Here is a 17234-nt window from a genome sequence, read left to right as displayed (position 1 = left end):
ACAGCGTGTTTATATTGTCGAGAATAAATCGCCAAATGAATGTAAAAAAAAGAAAATGATAACTAAAATAAAAAAACAATAACAAAAGAAAATATAGAAAAAATATATACATAATTTATACAAAAAATACAATTGGCGCGATTAGGGTATCTAAAAATCTGGAGTATCTGCAAGGGTAAGTAAAGCATTAAAGTACGTTTATAATAACTAAATCTAGTTGATCTCAACTATCAGTTCGTCAAATTAAATCAAGTATCAAATCCAGTGGATTTCATTTGATATACAGGGTGAGATAAAAAACTGCAAAAAATTAAATTTTATTCTATTTATTGAAAGAAAGCAAAAAATGCCGAAAATAGCATCAAGATTCAGAATAACTTTTGATTTGTTCAAATTGGTCACCTTTGGCACGAATTATGGCCTTTAAACGGCCAATGAAACCGTCACACGCTGCCCGAATGTTGGCTTGCGGTATTTTGGCCCATTCCTGGCGCAGCGCTTGCTTGAGGTGATCGACACTTTGGTATTTTTTAGTGCCAACCTTGCTTTCCAAAATATACTACAGACACAATAGTCCAACGGATTGGTATCCGTAGATTTTTCTGTCCATTGTGGGCTGGAAATGAAGCAAGGGACCTTAGTTTGTAACCATTCTTGGGTGGCGCTTGCTGAGTGCGATGTTGCTGAGTCCTGTTAAAATGTCCAAAGTCTGCGGCCAAAATTTTGCGTGCCGAAGGCTTTAATACGCCCTCCAGAGTATTTTTTTGATGGCCGGCGCTTGAGTTCTGGTGGCCAACCGAAGGTGCACATTTTCAGCTGAGCTCTTTACAAGTAAACACGATCATTTTGTTTGTTTACAAACTACTGGACAACGAATGCTTTCTCATCGGAGAAAACCAAATTCGCAGTTCACCGCTTTCGGCCAAGCGAAGCAATTCTTTAGCTCTCTTGAGTCTATTTTCTTTCTGTTGCGGTGTAAGTTCTTGCACTTTTTGGAATTTCAATGGCTTTATCCCGAGCTCATTTTTGAATATTTTCGGAATGAAATATTGCGATATTAGCAGGTCATGAGCCATTTTCGGCCACTGCGAAGCGGGTTTCGATCAAGTCGCTTCTTTACTTTTCGAACCAATCCTGCTGAATCCTGCTGTCGCTACTGGCTACGCTACCAGTATAACGGTAACGAGCGATGGTGGAGTGCTCTAACGGTAGCCACTTGGCTAAGGTAGAGCTACCAGCTGATTACAATTCTTTTTTCTAAAGGTGAAAACACATAAAAGTCTTTTTTGACTGGCTGGGCACATTAGTTGAACAGGAATTTGGAAAAACAGTGAGTGAAGTAATGCTAAGTTTACATGGCACGTGATTCGATCTGTTTTCGTTGCTCGACCATTTACTTTATTCCCCACACAAAAGATCAGAACCAAGCATTTATCGAAAAAATAAATTATGACATTTAAAAATCAAAAATAGAAAAATTTTATGAAATCTTAGAAAATTTTGAGAAGACTGAAAATTATGAATGAAAACTTGAATGTTGAATGGCGTATGTAAATTCAAACAAAAGTAAATTTGTTTTTTTTTTCTCTCATCCGAGGTAGCTTTTTGTCCACAAGTTGGAATTTCGACAGAAAACTGGAAACAAAAGGGGAAATGTTTTCAAATGTTTTTTTTTATCGGCAAAAATTTATTAACAAGATACTATTCAACCGAACTAAAAACAGAAAAATATATGTAAAATGTCAACATTTATACAGAAAGTTCATAACATGAATGACCCAAATGATACGACCTAAAAGCCCAATAACACAAAGTCTTTAATCATTTATGAATGAAAATCGTCAAATGAAAGATAAAATAAATCTTTGGAGGAAAAACAATAATTTTTTTTATTATCAATGCTAATTTCATGTACTTTTGTACAACTTCCTATTAAAATCAATAAACAAAAATTTTGAAAAAAGGAATTATGTTACTATAAATTAAGAATCGTGCCATATGAACGGGTTAATTCGTGTACCTAATTTTGAGAGCGAACAAAGTGATTGAAATTGCAATGAGAACATAGTATAAGTCGAACAATCGACTACTAATAGTCGAGTACTCGGTTTTCACCCAAGTCCATAGACGAGTTCAAGTTTCAGAGCACTAAAAGTCGATTATTCGATTAATCAAAAGTCGACTTACATATCCCTACATTTATTTAGTAAGGAAAAATTATTGAAGAAAAAAACTGAAGTTACAACGTGCAATTTATTTAAACAATTGCGAATATAGAGGAAAAAAAGATACATCAGCACGTTCTACGCCTGTCAAATACAAATCAAAAGAAATCTGCTTTAATTTCACACAAAAAGAGAAACGCCAAGAAAATTTAGAACAATTGGAAAGGAAAAGAAATTGCGTTGAAAATAATTCAGGACGGCGACGACAGCAGGCAGTAACAAAACAACGACGACAAAATTCTTGAATGCGATCGCAAGAAGTCGTGGCAGCATCCCGAGGCGAAGAAGCAAAGCAAAGGAATCATCAAAGGAAATTGCAATTTGAACAACAATTTTGAAATACTGAAGAAAACATAGCAAAAACAACAAACGAGGGCATAAGACTGACTAGTAATATTACCGAGCGATTATTGTCTCAAAGAAATTGAAATTTTTCCACTCAAGCTAAGGTAGCGTAGCCATCAAGAGAGCAGGACATGGAAGACGATTGGACAGGCAAAGCGGTCTCCATTGAATGCGATGCAAAGTTAGGCGTATTTCAGGGTATCATTTCACAGTGTACGCCTACCGAGATCACAATAGTACGGGCATTTCGCAATGGTGTGCCACTGCGCAAACAAGACGCGGAAGTAACTCTACGTTCCACGGACATTACCAAAATAAGTTTATTGCCATCTTACAATAATCAGAGCACTGTAACACCGACCGTAATTAATAAGCCCACCCCGGTTAAACAGCCCAACTTTGCCAATGTAGCCGTCGTCAATGGTGGAGGAGCAGCAGCAGCAACAGCGGCTGTTCCAAAACAAGATGTCAACTCAACACTCAGTAACAAAATGAAGCAAAGCATGAGCCTAAAACAGGAAGGAAATATGTAAGTAAAACATTGGTTTCGAAGTTTGGAATCAGTCAATAATTATTTCTATTTCTTTTGCAGACAATCACCCTCATCGTCAAGGGCACCCAGTGCATCAATGTACAATGGCAAGAAATCAAATTCACCACAGCAGCAGCAACATTCAAGTAGTGTGGCCCTCTTTTTTGGCAATCTTATACCGCCTAAAGTTGAGGTGCGAATGGGTGCCGCCAGTTGCTCGGCCTCCGTCTGCTCAACATCGAATAGCTGCAATGCCGAAAGTTACGGCAGCAATGGCGGTGGGGTTGGTATTGAAAACGGTGCTTTAAATTGTAGTAAACCCATTGACATTGTTCCAAGTGGCGGTTCCTATTACGCCAGCCAGAAAGAGAATGGCGGAGGTGGCGCAGCCTCATACTCGAGTGGTAACGGCGGCGTTGGTCCCACACACAATGGCAGATCTCAACGTAACTCATCCATAAACGGCAATGGTAGCTGCAACAACACAAACGGCGGCAGCAATGGTAATGGCACACGCAACAAGCAGCGCAATAAGCAGGTACGACGTGAGAACAGCATCAAACACAGTCAAACGTTTAGCGCCTCCATTGATGATCCTTTGCTGCATGAAGATTTCGATTTTGAGGGCAACCTGGCTTTGTTCGATAAACAAGCCATATGGGACTCCCTGGAGGCTGGTAAAAAACCAGATCTAGTACAACATGCTGTTTCGGCATCAAATCAGAAAAAATATCGACATGATGAGAATATTTTGGTTAGTGAACCGGCCCAGATGCGGCAAATCGAATCGTTATTTGTGGGTGGCTCGGAAGATTTTGTCACCGACGAGGGTCTAATAATACCCACAATACCCGTATTTGTGCGCACAAAAATTGAAATGTGTGCCCAGAAGTGTGGCCTATCATTGCAGCGACAATTGGATTTGCTGGCACGCGGTGCAACAGATTTGGCCATACTGCTGTTGGGCGGTGCTCGTCGCCTGACGCCCAATAATCGTCATCAATGGCCAACGATTGCAATAATATGTGAGAAATCGGAGAATTTTAGGTGAATATAAAATATGCGACGAGTTTGGATTTTTTGGTGAAAATTTTGTTGCTTTCTTTTTTTGGAAAAAGGTCAAGTAACGTTGGTGCTGCTACTGGCCGCCAGCTGGCATCTCATGGTTTAAGGGTATTACTTTATCTGGAAGAAGATTCCAATATTGAACAAAAAAGTATAGAAATATCGCTTTTTAAAGCAACTGGAAATACGGTGGTGTATTCCGTTGAAGGTGAGTACAAAATGATAACTCTGCAATCCAAATCTCCAAGTACTTTGAAAGAAAAACAAGTAAATCTTTGAATACCCTCACCATATGGTACAAATTTGGCAATTTTCAAAAAAAAAAAAAAAATAGAATCCGTTAAAAACTCTGTTAAAATCTTAAAAATACCGAATGTAGCCGCTATATTAGGGTCTGGATCTGCATAGGCCATTTTTGCCAAAAGCCTAATACTCAAATCCGAAAATTGAAAAAAAAAAATTGTTGATAATGTCGCTAAAATCATCAAAGTACCGAATATCGGGAGGTATCGTTATATGGGGGCTATATGGAGACGTGGAACTGCACAGACAATTTTCTATCATAGGTTGTAGTATCCATTGCGAACTTCAAATACCAAATTTGAAACAATTCCGGTGAATAATGTCGCTAAAATCCGTTATATGGGGCCTATACGAAGGCGTCGACCTGCACCTACAATTTTCTGTCTCAGGCTGTAGTATCCATTACGAACTTCAAATACCAAATTTGAAACAATTTCAGTGAATAATGTAGCTAAAATCATCAAAATGCCGAATGTAGGGATGTACCGTTCTATGGGGGCTATACGAAGGCGTGGACCTCCATACGAAATTTTTAGGCATAAGCTGTAGTACCTATTACAAACTTCGAATACCAAATTTGAAACAATTTCGGTGAATAATGTCGCTAAATTCATCAAAATACCGAATATCGGGTGGTAACGTTATATGGGGGCTATACGAAGACGTGGACTTGCACAGACAATTTTCTGTCTTAGATTGTAGTACCCGTTACGAACTTCAAATACCAAATTTGAAACAATTCCGGTGAATACTGTCGCTAAAATCATCAAAATACCGAATATCGGGAGGTACCGTTATATGGAGGCTATATGAAGACGTGGACCTACATGGCCCATTTTCAATACCAAAAGTCTTGCAGACATAATACACATTTGAGTAAAATTTTATCAACCTACTTCATTTCGTTCGGATGCTAGAGTTATTTCCACAGACGTATAGACGGACAGACGGACGAATTTTATGCTGATCAAGATTATATACTTTGTGGGGTCTAAAATGTATATTTCGAGGTGTTACAAACGGAATGACAAACTTAATATACCCTCCATACTGTGGTGGAGGGTATAAAAATAGCTTTTATTTAAAAGCCTAATTTTGTTAATTTTTCTTTGTTTGTCTCCTGTATGTCCTCTAATGATTATCTATTCAATTCTTACAGCACTCCCTACACCTGATCTTGTGATATTGTCGACAAATTCTGCTAATTTGTCGACCGACGTAAAGAAGTGGTTAAGTGAAAACCGGTGAGTCTCGATTACCCTTTAAAAATGTTGTAAACCTATTAAATCTTTCCTCCCATTACAGAGCATCTATATTGGCCATTGATCCGCCACCAAGTGGCATTAATGATGTATCCATCAAATATTCAATTATACCAATCTTACCATTAAATGGCATATCATCGAATAATTGTGGCAAATTGTATTTATGTAATCTGGGTATACCGGATAAATTTTATCGTGATGCTGGCATTAAGTACAAAAGTCCATTTGGGCATAAATTTGTGATACCAATCCACTCAAAGGACTGAAACTAATTAATATAACAATAACAGAAAAAAAAAAAACAAAACCCCCAAAACAACAGAATTTCCAAATCGACAAAACAATGAAAAACAAAGCCATCAACAAAAAAAAAAAAAAGAAAAATTCTGTGGAGATTGAAATCAACCAACCAATAAAATGCAACTCAAGCAAAATGGAATCTTCGAAAAAAAAAAACTAAACAAATTTTGGCAATTTTACAAAACACAGACAGACCAAAAGTGGAAATATATAAACTACAATTTTAAACTTTTAAAAAGATCATGGAGAGCATTACAAGAATACAACAAGGCAGGCAAGCAGAGCATTGCCACCACACTGATGATGATTACAATAGCAGTAAAACAACAAAAAAATATATCATTGCAGCCAAAACTAAATCTAATTTTAACTAAGCAAATATTTTAAATTATACATCTGTTTGTTGTCTTTTTTAAAAAAAAAAGAAAGTGAATGTACCAAAAATCAAAACAATTTGCCACTTTTTAAATGTTGATTTCAAATTAACATTCCCCTCTTAGAACAATTCCTAAACAAAAATTAAACTTAATATCAAATTTGTATTCTCTCCTACTTTTCCATGGAAATGCAATCAATCCCCCCCAAGAAAAATATTGGAAAAAAAAAGAAATTGCCACAAAAAATCTGAGTAATAAAACATCAACAACAAGATTCCAAATTATGGTTTTTCAATCATTTGTTTTATTTTTTATTTTATTTATTTTTAAATAAAAAGATTGTTTATTTCATTTTTTTTACAAATTTTAACAACACAATAATTAAAAGTTATTTTGTTTATAATATAATTATACTTATACACATTATTAGCAATAGAATCTTAGATTTAAATTACTCTAGAAAACATGCCATGTCTGTCGATCGATCATCATCATCATCGAGTCGTCCGTCATAGTGGCTTTTTTTATGGGGCACCGGAAAATACGTCTTTTGGTAAACATCCATGGTATTTAGTTGCTAAAGGCTGTAGGGACTTTCTTATAGGGACAACAAATTAATTCTGAGGGGTATCTCTAACTGTTATGTACACTTATTCGAGACCCGTGTCATAGTAAATGACATTTTTCTCGAGAAATTATTCGATACCAAATGTAGCGATTGGGTCCCAATTAGTAATTCATTTTATTTTTCATTTTACCACAATTCGTTGGAATTGTTTTCCAAAAATAAGCCATACGTTTTTGAGAGAGGGCTAAATGATTAAAGTTATATTGTTTTTCATATTCAGGTTTAATTTCGTATTTGACCCTAACGCTTCACAGGAAAACAAGTAAAAATTGAAAGAAGAAGGAGGAAAATGTAAGACTTTGCATTTGATTGTTACGAGGGAAATACAATTTAAAATTCATTAAAAAATATCACTACCTTTCATCTGAATAATTTGAATATTTTACCAAACAATTGTTATAAAGGACCATAGAACAATTTTATGTAGGGTCACATGATAAAAAAAATGTGGAACTTAAAAACATTTTTTGGATTTGGATATTTTTTTTATTTTTTTTTTTTTCTGAAAACCATCTGAATTATGTTCGGGGTTTAATTATGGAGAATAGCTTGACCTATATCTTAGATTTTTTAAAGGATATTTATGCATCACCAGGGCGGGTCACAAGATTTTAGAATTGATTTTTATGTTTACAAGAGTTTTGTTGTGAAGAGCCATCGGCCTTTTTGTTGAGTTATTTGTAGGACCAATGCGTCCCGATTTTGATATTTTGAACTCATCAATACTATGGACTTGGATTTTAAAAAATTGAACGATCGGTGTATTTTTTTTCGAAAAAATAATCGTTTATATACAGCGTAAGATGAAAAAACTGCAACCAAATTCAGACTGCTTTCATTTCTAAGCCACTCGTCCGACAGCTGTTAAATTATTCCAGTGACAGCTCATTATATGTTTACAAGCGTACAAAAGCATTTTGATGAGAATTTTCCAGAAAAAAAGTTATTCGTGATGGAATTCAAGCGTGATAATGTGATTTCTTTATATTTGGCTGAAAAACATCAAGTGGCTATCGTTAAAGCACTCTAGCATTTAAATGTGAATAAATCTTTTGTGTCTCGTACCATCGCTCGGTATCGATTACGTGATACTGGTTGAGTAGCCCGACGTCAAGGAAATGGACGGTAGAAAAGAGCAACATCGACAGAAATGGTTCGAAAAGTATAGCGACTTGATCGTCGCAGTGCCCGGAAAATGGCTCGTGAGCTGAACATATCGCAATATTCCATTCGGCAAATATTGAAAAATGAGCTTGGGGTAAAGCTATTGAAATTCCAAAAAGTGCAAGAACTTACACCGCGACAGAAAGAAAATAGACTCAAAAGAGCTAAAGAGTTGCTTCGATTGGCCGAAAGTGGTGAACTGCCGAATTTGGTAAACTTCCGATGAGAAAACATTCGTTGTCCAGCAGTTTGTAAAACAAACAAAATGATCGCGTTTACTAGCCAAAGAGGTCAGCTGAAAATGTGCACCTTCGGTTGGCCACCAGAATTCAAGCGCTGGCCGCCATAACAGCCGATGGAATCAGAATAAATGCCGAATATTATCGCGACAATATTCTGGAGGGTGTATCAAAGCCTTGGACACGTAAATATTTTGGCCGCAGACCTTGGACATTCAACAGGACTTAGCAACATCGCACCGTTGGACTATTGTATCTGGAGTATATTTGGTTTGGCAAAGTTGGCACTAGAAATACCAAAGTGTCGATCACCTCAAGCAAGCGCTTCGCCGAGAATGAACCAAAATGCCGCAGAGCAACATTCGGGCAGCGTGTGACGGTTGCATTGATCGTTTAAAGGCCATACTTCGTGCCAAAGGTGGCCAATTCGAACAAATCTAAACTTATTATAAAAGTTGATGCTATTTCCGATATTTTTTTAAATTTCACTCAATAAAATTTAAAAAAAAAAAATATAAAAATCTGAATTTTTGCAGTTTTTTTATCTCACCCTGTATATGTGAGATTTTTTTATATGATTTTACTCTAGATAGCAGACATTTCACTTGAATTACAATACAGTTTTTGGTATTGTAGATTCAAACCTAATATTCAAAAACTATTCAGATGTATGGGGGTATGTGCGTATTTGCCTTTAAAGACAAATTGTACTAATTTGTATACAAAATGAATGTTCTTCTAAATCGATTTCATATAACCATTTTTTAAATTATGTTTTCCTAGAAATCTTTATGAAGTTTTAAATGGGCTTTTTTAAATCGAATTTAAGACCATGTTTTTAAAATTCAGCTCCATATTTTCTCCTTCTCTTTGATTTTTGACACTATTGTCTCCTTTTTTACTACTTAGCATAGCACAGACATCTCAAAAATAAGCTAAGTGTACTTGAAAATTGTCCGACTTAAATACACATCTTTCCAAATTTTTCTCTACACATTCAGTTTTTAAAGTTTTTGGAATAATGTCATACAATAAAGATATAATAAAATATACTCACGTCATAATGTTCTCAGCTCAAATTTTGTTTACAAGTGAAGCAAAGGATTACGAGATAAGTAGAGAGTGAGAGAGATGGGGGAAAGAAAGGAAAATTAAATAAAAATAATATTGACTATCATTATTTCAATGACAAATGTACCGAATACGTACCCAAAGACGCTCAAAAATAACTGGATACAAAATATTTGTATTAAATTCCCTGTTCTTTCTGTAGAAATCGATGTGAAAAAAAATATAGACGACGGAGGCATAATTATATGGTTTGTCACAAAAAAGTGTTTGGAATGTCGAATTTTCTTTCGATGAGTGGGTTTATTTATATAATTTTTTCAATTTGAATCGGATTTCGTTATTCATTTGGAATTGACATTAAGTAGTCCCCTTGAAAACTTCAACAGTATTGTGGGAAAATGTAGAGAATACAGAAACTCAAGCTCGGGGATAAAAACAAAGCGGCCGTAATCCAATTCAAATCGAACTCTTTCATCCGTCTCAAGGGTATATTTTCCGTTCAATTTATATTTGTAAAAGTCTAATTTTTCCACCCCAAAATATTTTTTTTAATCTCAAATCAAGTAAGATGCTGATCCACATTGTGAGGTTTAATATTTCGAAAAATCACATGCAGCGAAGGGAGCTGTCCATTGCAAGGATCCAGCGTTTATGAAAAATCAGAAATCTCATACAAAACAAAGAGGCTCCCGGATTTGTTTAAGATTTCTTAATTAACCCATTGAAATAAATGTTTAGACTTCATAAATTTTGAAGTAGATTTTTTCCGAAAGTGGTAGCGTGCTTATCCCAACTGGGGGATGGAGAAACCCGATGTAACCCGACTCCGCCAAAGGATAAACAATTAAAAAAGCCGTAGGTTCGGCCTTACCCTCCACCATTTGGAACGATTTTGGCAATTTTCAAAAAAAAAAAAAAAATCCGTTACCAATTCTGTTAAAATCTTAAAAAGGGCCGAATGTAACCGTTATATTAGGGTCTATACGACGACGTGGACCTGCATAGGCTTTGTTTGTCAAAAGCCAATACCATATTCAAATTCGAAACTTGAAATAAACGGTGAATAAGGTAGCTAAAATCATCAAAATACGTATATATGGAGGTGCCGTTATATCGGAGCTATACGATGACCTGGACCTGCATAGACAATTTTCTGTCACAGGCTGTAGCATCCATTACGAACTTTAAATACGACATCTCAAACAATTTCGATTAGTATTGTACCTAAAATCGTCAAAATACCGAATATAGGGAGGTATTGACATATATGTGGCCTATACGAAGACCTGGACCTGAATAGACAATTTTCTATCACAGATTCTAGGTCCCATTACGAACTTTAAATACGTAATTTGAAACAATTCCGGTGATTAATGTCGCTAAAATCGTCAAAGTACCGAATATTGGGAGGTACCGTAATATGCGGGCTATATGAAGACGTGGACCTGCATACAAAAAATTTTTTCATAGCCTGTAGCACCCATTACGAACTTCAAATACGAAATTTGAAATAATTCCGGTAAATAATGTCGCTAAAATCATGAAAATACCGAATATCGGGAGGTACCGTTACATGGTGGCTATACGAAGACGTGGACAACAATTTTTGTCATAGCCTGTAGCACTCATTACGAACTTCAAATACAAAATTTGAAATAATTCCGGTAAATACTGTCGCTAAAATCATGAACTACCGAGTATTGGGAGGTACCGTTATATAGGGGCTATATGAAGACGTGGACCTGCATAGACAATTTTCTGTCACAGACTCTAGTTCCCATTACAAACTCTAAATACGAAATTTGAAATAATTCTGGTAAATAATGTCGCTAAAATCATAAAAATACCGAATATCGGGAGGAACCGTTATATAGGGGCTATACGAAGACTTGGACCTGCATAATTTTTTTTTCATAAGCTGTAGTACCCTTTTGGATCTTCCAATACAAAATTTGAAACGATTCCGGTGAATAATGTTGCTGAAATCATGAAAATACCGAAAAGCGGGAGCTACCGTTATGATGTTTCAAACGGAATGTCAAAGTTAATATACCCTTCATAGAATGGTGGAGGGTATAAAAGTCATCGCGATATTTTAGAGTTCACTCAGTCTTCGGGTAGGTAAGAGACTATCCGCTCTCAAGGAAACAATGGTTGCTAACCCATTTTTCCCAACAAAAGGGAGTTGGTATTTTCATGCAAAAATCAGTTCAATACGTTCTCACCATGAACTATTTTCGAAGTAATTTTTTTGCTGAGGTTTTCTTATAAACAACTTTGCCCAAGTGGTTGCTTCAAAAGAAATTCCATATTCCACTTTGAACAGCGATTCCATACATTTTTTGTGACAAAACTGAATGCCGCTTAGATATTTCGAAAGGATATTTTTTTTCGAGCATGCTCCTTCCTTCTTTTCAACCAAAATTGGTAACAACAACATATGTCAATTTTTAATGTGATACGTACCCAACCAGCTTCAGAGAGAATATAACTTGTGGAAATAACAATTCATGTGTTACTGCCTTTTGTTTTGTGTTATGAAAGGGCATTTTTTTGTTTTGATACATATGTTCTCTACTCACTTAAATATCTGGGGGAGTGGGGGATCATTCCAAACTAACAACGACGATCCATCGCAAAAAATTTCCACCAAACGAAGAAAATATTTAAAGGAAAAAAATACGTACCAAGAATTGAGGTGGTGGCGATGATATATTGCATACGTACATGATTGATTGATTGGGTGATTGGTGATCGTGGTGGAACTATTTTGGTGGTGTTTGGTTGTGGAGAAAAAGGACCAAAATTGACACTATTATTGAAACGCAGACACACGCACGCATCTCCTAATAAGATAAAGCTGTAAAAATGTGTATCGTAAAGAAAATGGTGAAGTATTTTTTTTTGTTTTTGTTTGTACGTAATGTTTAATAATCAACTAACAACAATATTGTATAGCATACTGTGCTCACCAAAATTTCAAGTGGAACGTGGTCGGTCATCTCCTCACAGCTGGATATTATTATTTTTTATAATACGTACCCGAAAATCTAACAGTACAACAGGGTGGGGAAGATATACATCTTTTGGTGAGAAAAGAAATATCGAAAGAACAACGTACTTGAGGTGATCGAAAAAGCCATCATTTATATGTTATTCCATGCAAATCACATACATTCTGAGTAGTATTTAAACTTTCAAAAAAATAAAATTAATGAAATAAATATTTTATTTTATTTATTTATTTTTTTTTTTTTTGATTCAATTAAAAATCTCTGAAAATCATGGAAATAACATTATAAAATGATTGCAAATTGATTTCACTCTTCTTTTATTATTTGCTCTTACCCAAGAAATAAAGCGGGATCGGTTGACTATGGTCGAATTTTTTTCTTTTTGTATTTGCTACATGACTGAGAATCGAATGGATCGGTTTGGTGGAAGTCGTTTGTTTGGGCCTCTCATGCGCTTTCATTCAAAGCCTGAAATTAATGCTATACTACTTTAAAATGTTTCTGACACTACGTACCCGTCATTAGATGCAACTCGATTCAGGCCGTCTCTACGAACGAACGAAATATATACTTCAATGGGTCTCGTTTGTTTGCTAACCACCACCCAGCAACCACTCCACCACCACCAGCACCACCTGTGTGTGGTTTGGTTAGATTGGGAGACAGCAGCGAGAAAATTTGTGATTTTATTTTTAAATCACCTCTCTAAATATCTCTCTTTTTCTTTTCTTCGTGGTTAATATCCCGCAAATAGTTAAAGAAGAAAGAAACAAATAGCATTGATTAATGTACAAACATTATATTTAAATCTAAAATTAATGTTATTCTTTTTTTGTTTTGTTTTGTATGTTGTGGGTTGTTGTTTATGTTGTATGTGTGTAAGTCTGTGTATGTATTTGTTTGAGTGAATTTTGGGATATTAAAGAAATTAATTTATATATTTAAAAATATAAGACAATATCATTGGAAAATGGAAAACAAAATTTAAGTTTACATACGTGCTGCTATTGAATTGTCGTCTAGACTTAAAATTATGATTTTCTTATGAAGTTTTCTAAGCCAAGCCATCGCCCATAGCTGTGGATGTGACATCCTCTTGCTCTCTCCACACACAGACGTTGATGATGATTGATCTTGCCCTAATGGTGGGGAGGGTTTTGTAGCTTAACGACGATACCGGTCCCTTGAAGATGACCTTCTGCGGGAATTATAACTGCGTCCACGTGATCGGGAACGAGATCTTCTTCTATCGGGACTACCACGACCACCGCCTCCAGCACCACCACCTCTACGTGATTCATTGCGATCTTTACGATCGGATCGTCCACCAGATGTGCCGGAGCTACCCCCTTCTACAGCTGCACCACCACCGCCGCTGCCGCCGCCGCCACCACCACCTCGGCGTCTCTCTCGTGATCTCGAACGGTGCACACGCGACCTTCTATCCAACTCACGACCACCCACAAAGTAACGTGATCGCGATCGTTCACTATCACGTTCATGTATCTTGCCGGTACGCTTTAATTCTGCCTTGCGTGGTCCCGCCGTCTTCTCCAATTCAGCCAGTTTTTCCCTAATGGTTAAAAAGCCCAAATGCAACTTACCGCCGAAATGATCTGCCAACCGGATATCGTTATCGTGTATTCCCAAATAGGCTGAGCACACTTCGCACACTCGCAACTTTTGCTGCTGATACGTTGAGGCGGGCATTGATGTACGATATTCATGTTCTGCTTTGATTTTCTTTGCTCGCAGCTCATCGATTTCCTTCATCAGTGACATACTTTCTTCGACCTCACCCGCCTCACCCAATGCTTCGGCTTTGGCCAGTTTCTTGCCTATCTCTTCGGCCAATGCGTGTACAGCATTTGCCTTTTCCGCCACTTCGGCGGTAAGTTCTTCCTGTGTCTCCTTGAGGCGTTGTTTGGCCGCCTCTGTACGCCTGTCACAGTCAGCAATGAAGGCCTGCAAATGTTCCATTGCCTCGATATCATAGTAATAATCTCGTGATTTTACCGCATTCTGGTAGTCAGCACGAAATGCCAAATCGTGTACCTTTGGGCACTCGCCCAAATCCATACGTGTCGATGCCAAGATGTCGTGGGGACAACAATCCAAAAGAAAACTCTTACACACACGAGGATCGGAGAATTTCAAGCCACGACCGTCGTCACCATTTCTAGTTGTGCCCATCAGTTGGTCAAGCATAGCCCTCATTTGATCCGTTGCCGACATCTTGGTTAATTACAATTTAAAGAGATTACTAGTTTTTATTTAGTATTTTTCAGCAATTACAATTCTATAAGCTGTCTATTCGTCGATTTTTTCATAAAAAAAATGGAGAAATAGGGATAGGTAGGTCGACTATTGATTAATCGAATAATCGACATTTAGTACTCAGGGCTCTGAAACTCGACTTCGGATTTTGGTGAAAAGCGAGTATTCGACAATTCATCATTGAGTGTTCGACTTATGCTATGTTCTCATTGCAATTTCAATCACGTTCATATGTCACGATTCGTAATTCATAGTAACATAATTCCGTTTTTCAAATTTTTCGTTTGTTGATTTTTGTGTGTAAGAAATTACATGACAAATAGCTATGCACATTCGAGATTCAACATTATATCATATATTTCTTTGATTTTTTCAATTTTGAAATGTCGTAATTTCATCGTAGCTCTGAGAATGATTTGTTCGCTCAGAAATGTTTGTGTGGGGAATCAAGTACATATTGATCGAATCACGTGCCATGTGAACTTAGCATTACTTTACTCACTGTATTTATTTTTAAATTCCTGTTCAACTAATGTGTCCAATACCAATGTTCTTGTTAAGGTGAGATGACTTGGTTGTGCTTCTAAAGCGAGCGCACTTCTGTCCTGTTATGTTGTAGCAGAACAGAGCGAACGCGCGTGGGAAACCAAAATAAAAGCCATCTCCAACGAAGCTAATATGGAGACCAAAAAGGAATATTTGATAAAAAATAAAGACAAGGCAAAATCCCGGGGTACTCTATTTACGAATGAGACATGAGTGGTAAGTTAGCGGCGTTGCCACAGCAAGTAAAGTGCGCAAGTAGCAACAGTGTTGCCATGATCGAAAATACAGATGCACCAACGCATGGGAATATTGATATATCAAAAAAATTAAATGTCTTTTCAAATATAAGTAGGTTTTATATGTTTTTATTATACAATGTAATTCGGAGATTATTATAATGTGGCGTTTCCACTGCACTTGATTCGCTCTCTATTCGTTGTTTGACCCTTAACTATGAAAAAACTACATTATTCTTCACACAAAATTTCCTGAGCGAACACTCATATTTGTACGTTGTTCAAATCAAATTACTCTCAGAACAACGAAAAAATATGTCCCATCCCTAACAAATGAGAGCATTTATCGAAAAAATAAATTATGACATTTAAAAATTAAAAATAGAAAAATTTAATGAAATTTTAAAAATTTTTGGGAAGACTGAAAATTATGAATGAAAACTACAATATTGAATGGCGTATGTACATTCAAACGAAAGTACATTTTGTTTTCTCTCTCATTCGAGGTACGCATTTTATCCACGAGTTGAAATTTCCACAGAAAACTGCAAACAAAAGAGGCAATATTTTCAAAAACTTTGTATCGGCAGAAAAAATGTTTGACAAGTGTCTCTCCAGCAAAATTTAAAAATAGAAAAATACAAAAATATGTTCAAATGTCAACATTTGCACAAAAAGTTGAAAACGTGAATGAAAATTACAAAATTAATGATATAATAAATCTTTGGGAGAAAAACAATCATTTCTTCTATTCATATTAGTGAGAATTTCATGTATTTTCGTATGAATTCCCATTAAAATCAACAAACAAAATTTTTGAAAAAAGGAATTATTTTACTATGAATTACGAATCGTGCCGTATGAACGGGTTAATTCGTGTACATAATTCTGAGAGCGAACAACGTTGTTCGGTTTCCAATGGAAACATGCTATAACAATTTTTCAACAATTTTTACAAATTTAAATATTTTTTCATTCAACATTTTCAATTCCAAAATTGGTTTGACAGTTTATTGTCCCAGCAGCTGTGTCGATGCGTCTACCTATATTCTTCTACCATGAGTGTTGCCAAACTTTGGTGCCAGATGTTTTAAATGGTACGACGTTACATAAAATGTCGTGGTTGGCACATTCAATGTTAATGTAGCAGTTTTTACTGAGTTTTATTAAAAGTAATGTTATAGCGCTTTTGTTTTATTGAAGATTAAGCGAGTGGGCTTAATAGATCTCGTGGGTAAACCTTGTGTGGAAATACACCCTTTGGAGGATATAAATTCTGTTCCAGTACCTGTAAAAATCTACTAGTTTTGCAATTTTTCTTAGATTTTATAAAGGGAAAATCGGTTATCTTTGTAAAAACTTTTATATTCTTGAAGTTCTGGAGCAGACCATTTGTTTATTGTTTTATTTAATTTCATTAGGAGGAATGGGTCTCCTCCCATAGTCTTTTCTGACATTTTCGTTTGTATTTTTTCGGCACAAAAACCAAAAATACATTGGAAAAAGCTTTATTGTGTTTGTCAACTAGTATATTTTACAAAATATATTTTCTTTCGCCAAAATTCCAAACGAATGAAAATATACTGTTACAAAAACAGGCTGTAAGTTTTGTTTTTTCATGTACTTTCAAACAACACTTTTCAAATG

At 35.9% G+C, this 17234-nt stretch overlaps 2 protein-coding genes across 2 annotated transcripts; one reads left to right on the top strand and one right to left on the bottom strand.

Annotated features, from left to right (window-relative positions):
• Positions 1-2179: 2179 nt before the first annotated feature.
• On the top strand, positions 2180-6707 carry LOC101898541 (enhancer of mRNA-decapping protein 3). Its single transcript, XM_005183362.4, has 5 exons — positions 2180-3099; positions 3163-4149; positions 4221-4375; positions 5630-5714; positions 5776-6707. The coding sequence occupies exons 1-5, from the start codon at positions 2702-2704 to the stop codon at positions 5999-6001; spliced, it is 1851 nt and encodes a 616-aa protein (XP_005183419.2). The 5' UTR covers positions 2180-2701; the 3' UTR covers positions 6002-6707.
• Positions 6708-13311: 6604 nt separating this feature from the next.
• Positions 13312-14880, bottom strand: LOC131801927 (putative RNA-binding protein Luc7-like 2). Its single transcript, XM_059121050.1, has one exon. The coding sequence runs from the start codon at positions 14761-14763 to the stop codon at positions 13693-13695; it is 1071 nt and encodes a 356-aa protein (XP_058977033.1). The 5' UTR covers positions 14764-14880; the 3' UTR covers positions 13312-13692.
• Positions 14881-17234: the final 2354 nt, after the last annotated feature.

The sequence above is a fragment of the Musca domestica genome, unplaced genomic scaffold (assembly GCF_030504385.1).
Source record: "Musca domestica strain aabys unplaced genomic scaffold, Musca_domestica.polishedcontigs.V.1.1 181, whole genome shotgun sequence".
Taxonomy (NCBI): Eukaryota; Metazoa; Arthropoda; class Insecta; order Diptera; family Muscidae; genus Musca; species Musca domestica.
The sequence above is the reverse complement of the archived record's forward strand: the minus strand, read 5'-3'. Positions and strand labels throughout refer to the sequence as shown.

Excerpts from the sequence above, each read along its gene's own strand:
- LOC101898541 (XM_005183362.4), top strand. The coding sequence starts at position 2,702 with ATGGAAGACGATTGGACAGGCAAAGCGGTCTCCATTGAATGCGATGCA. Across the intron at positions 4,150-4,220 it reads GAGAAATCGGAGAATTTTAG|GTCAAGTAACGTTGGTGCTG; the intron begins GTGAATATAAAA and ends TTTTGGAAAAAG. Across the intron at positions 5,715-5,775 it reads AAGTGGTTAAGTGAAAACCG|AGCATCTATATTGGCCATTG; the intron begins GTGAGTCTCGAT and ends CTCCCATTACAG.
- LOC131801927 (XM_059121050.1), bottom strand. The coding sequence starts at position 14,763 with ATGTCGGCAACGGATCAAATGAGGGCTATGCTTGACCAACTGATGGGC.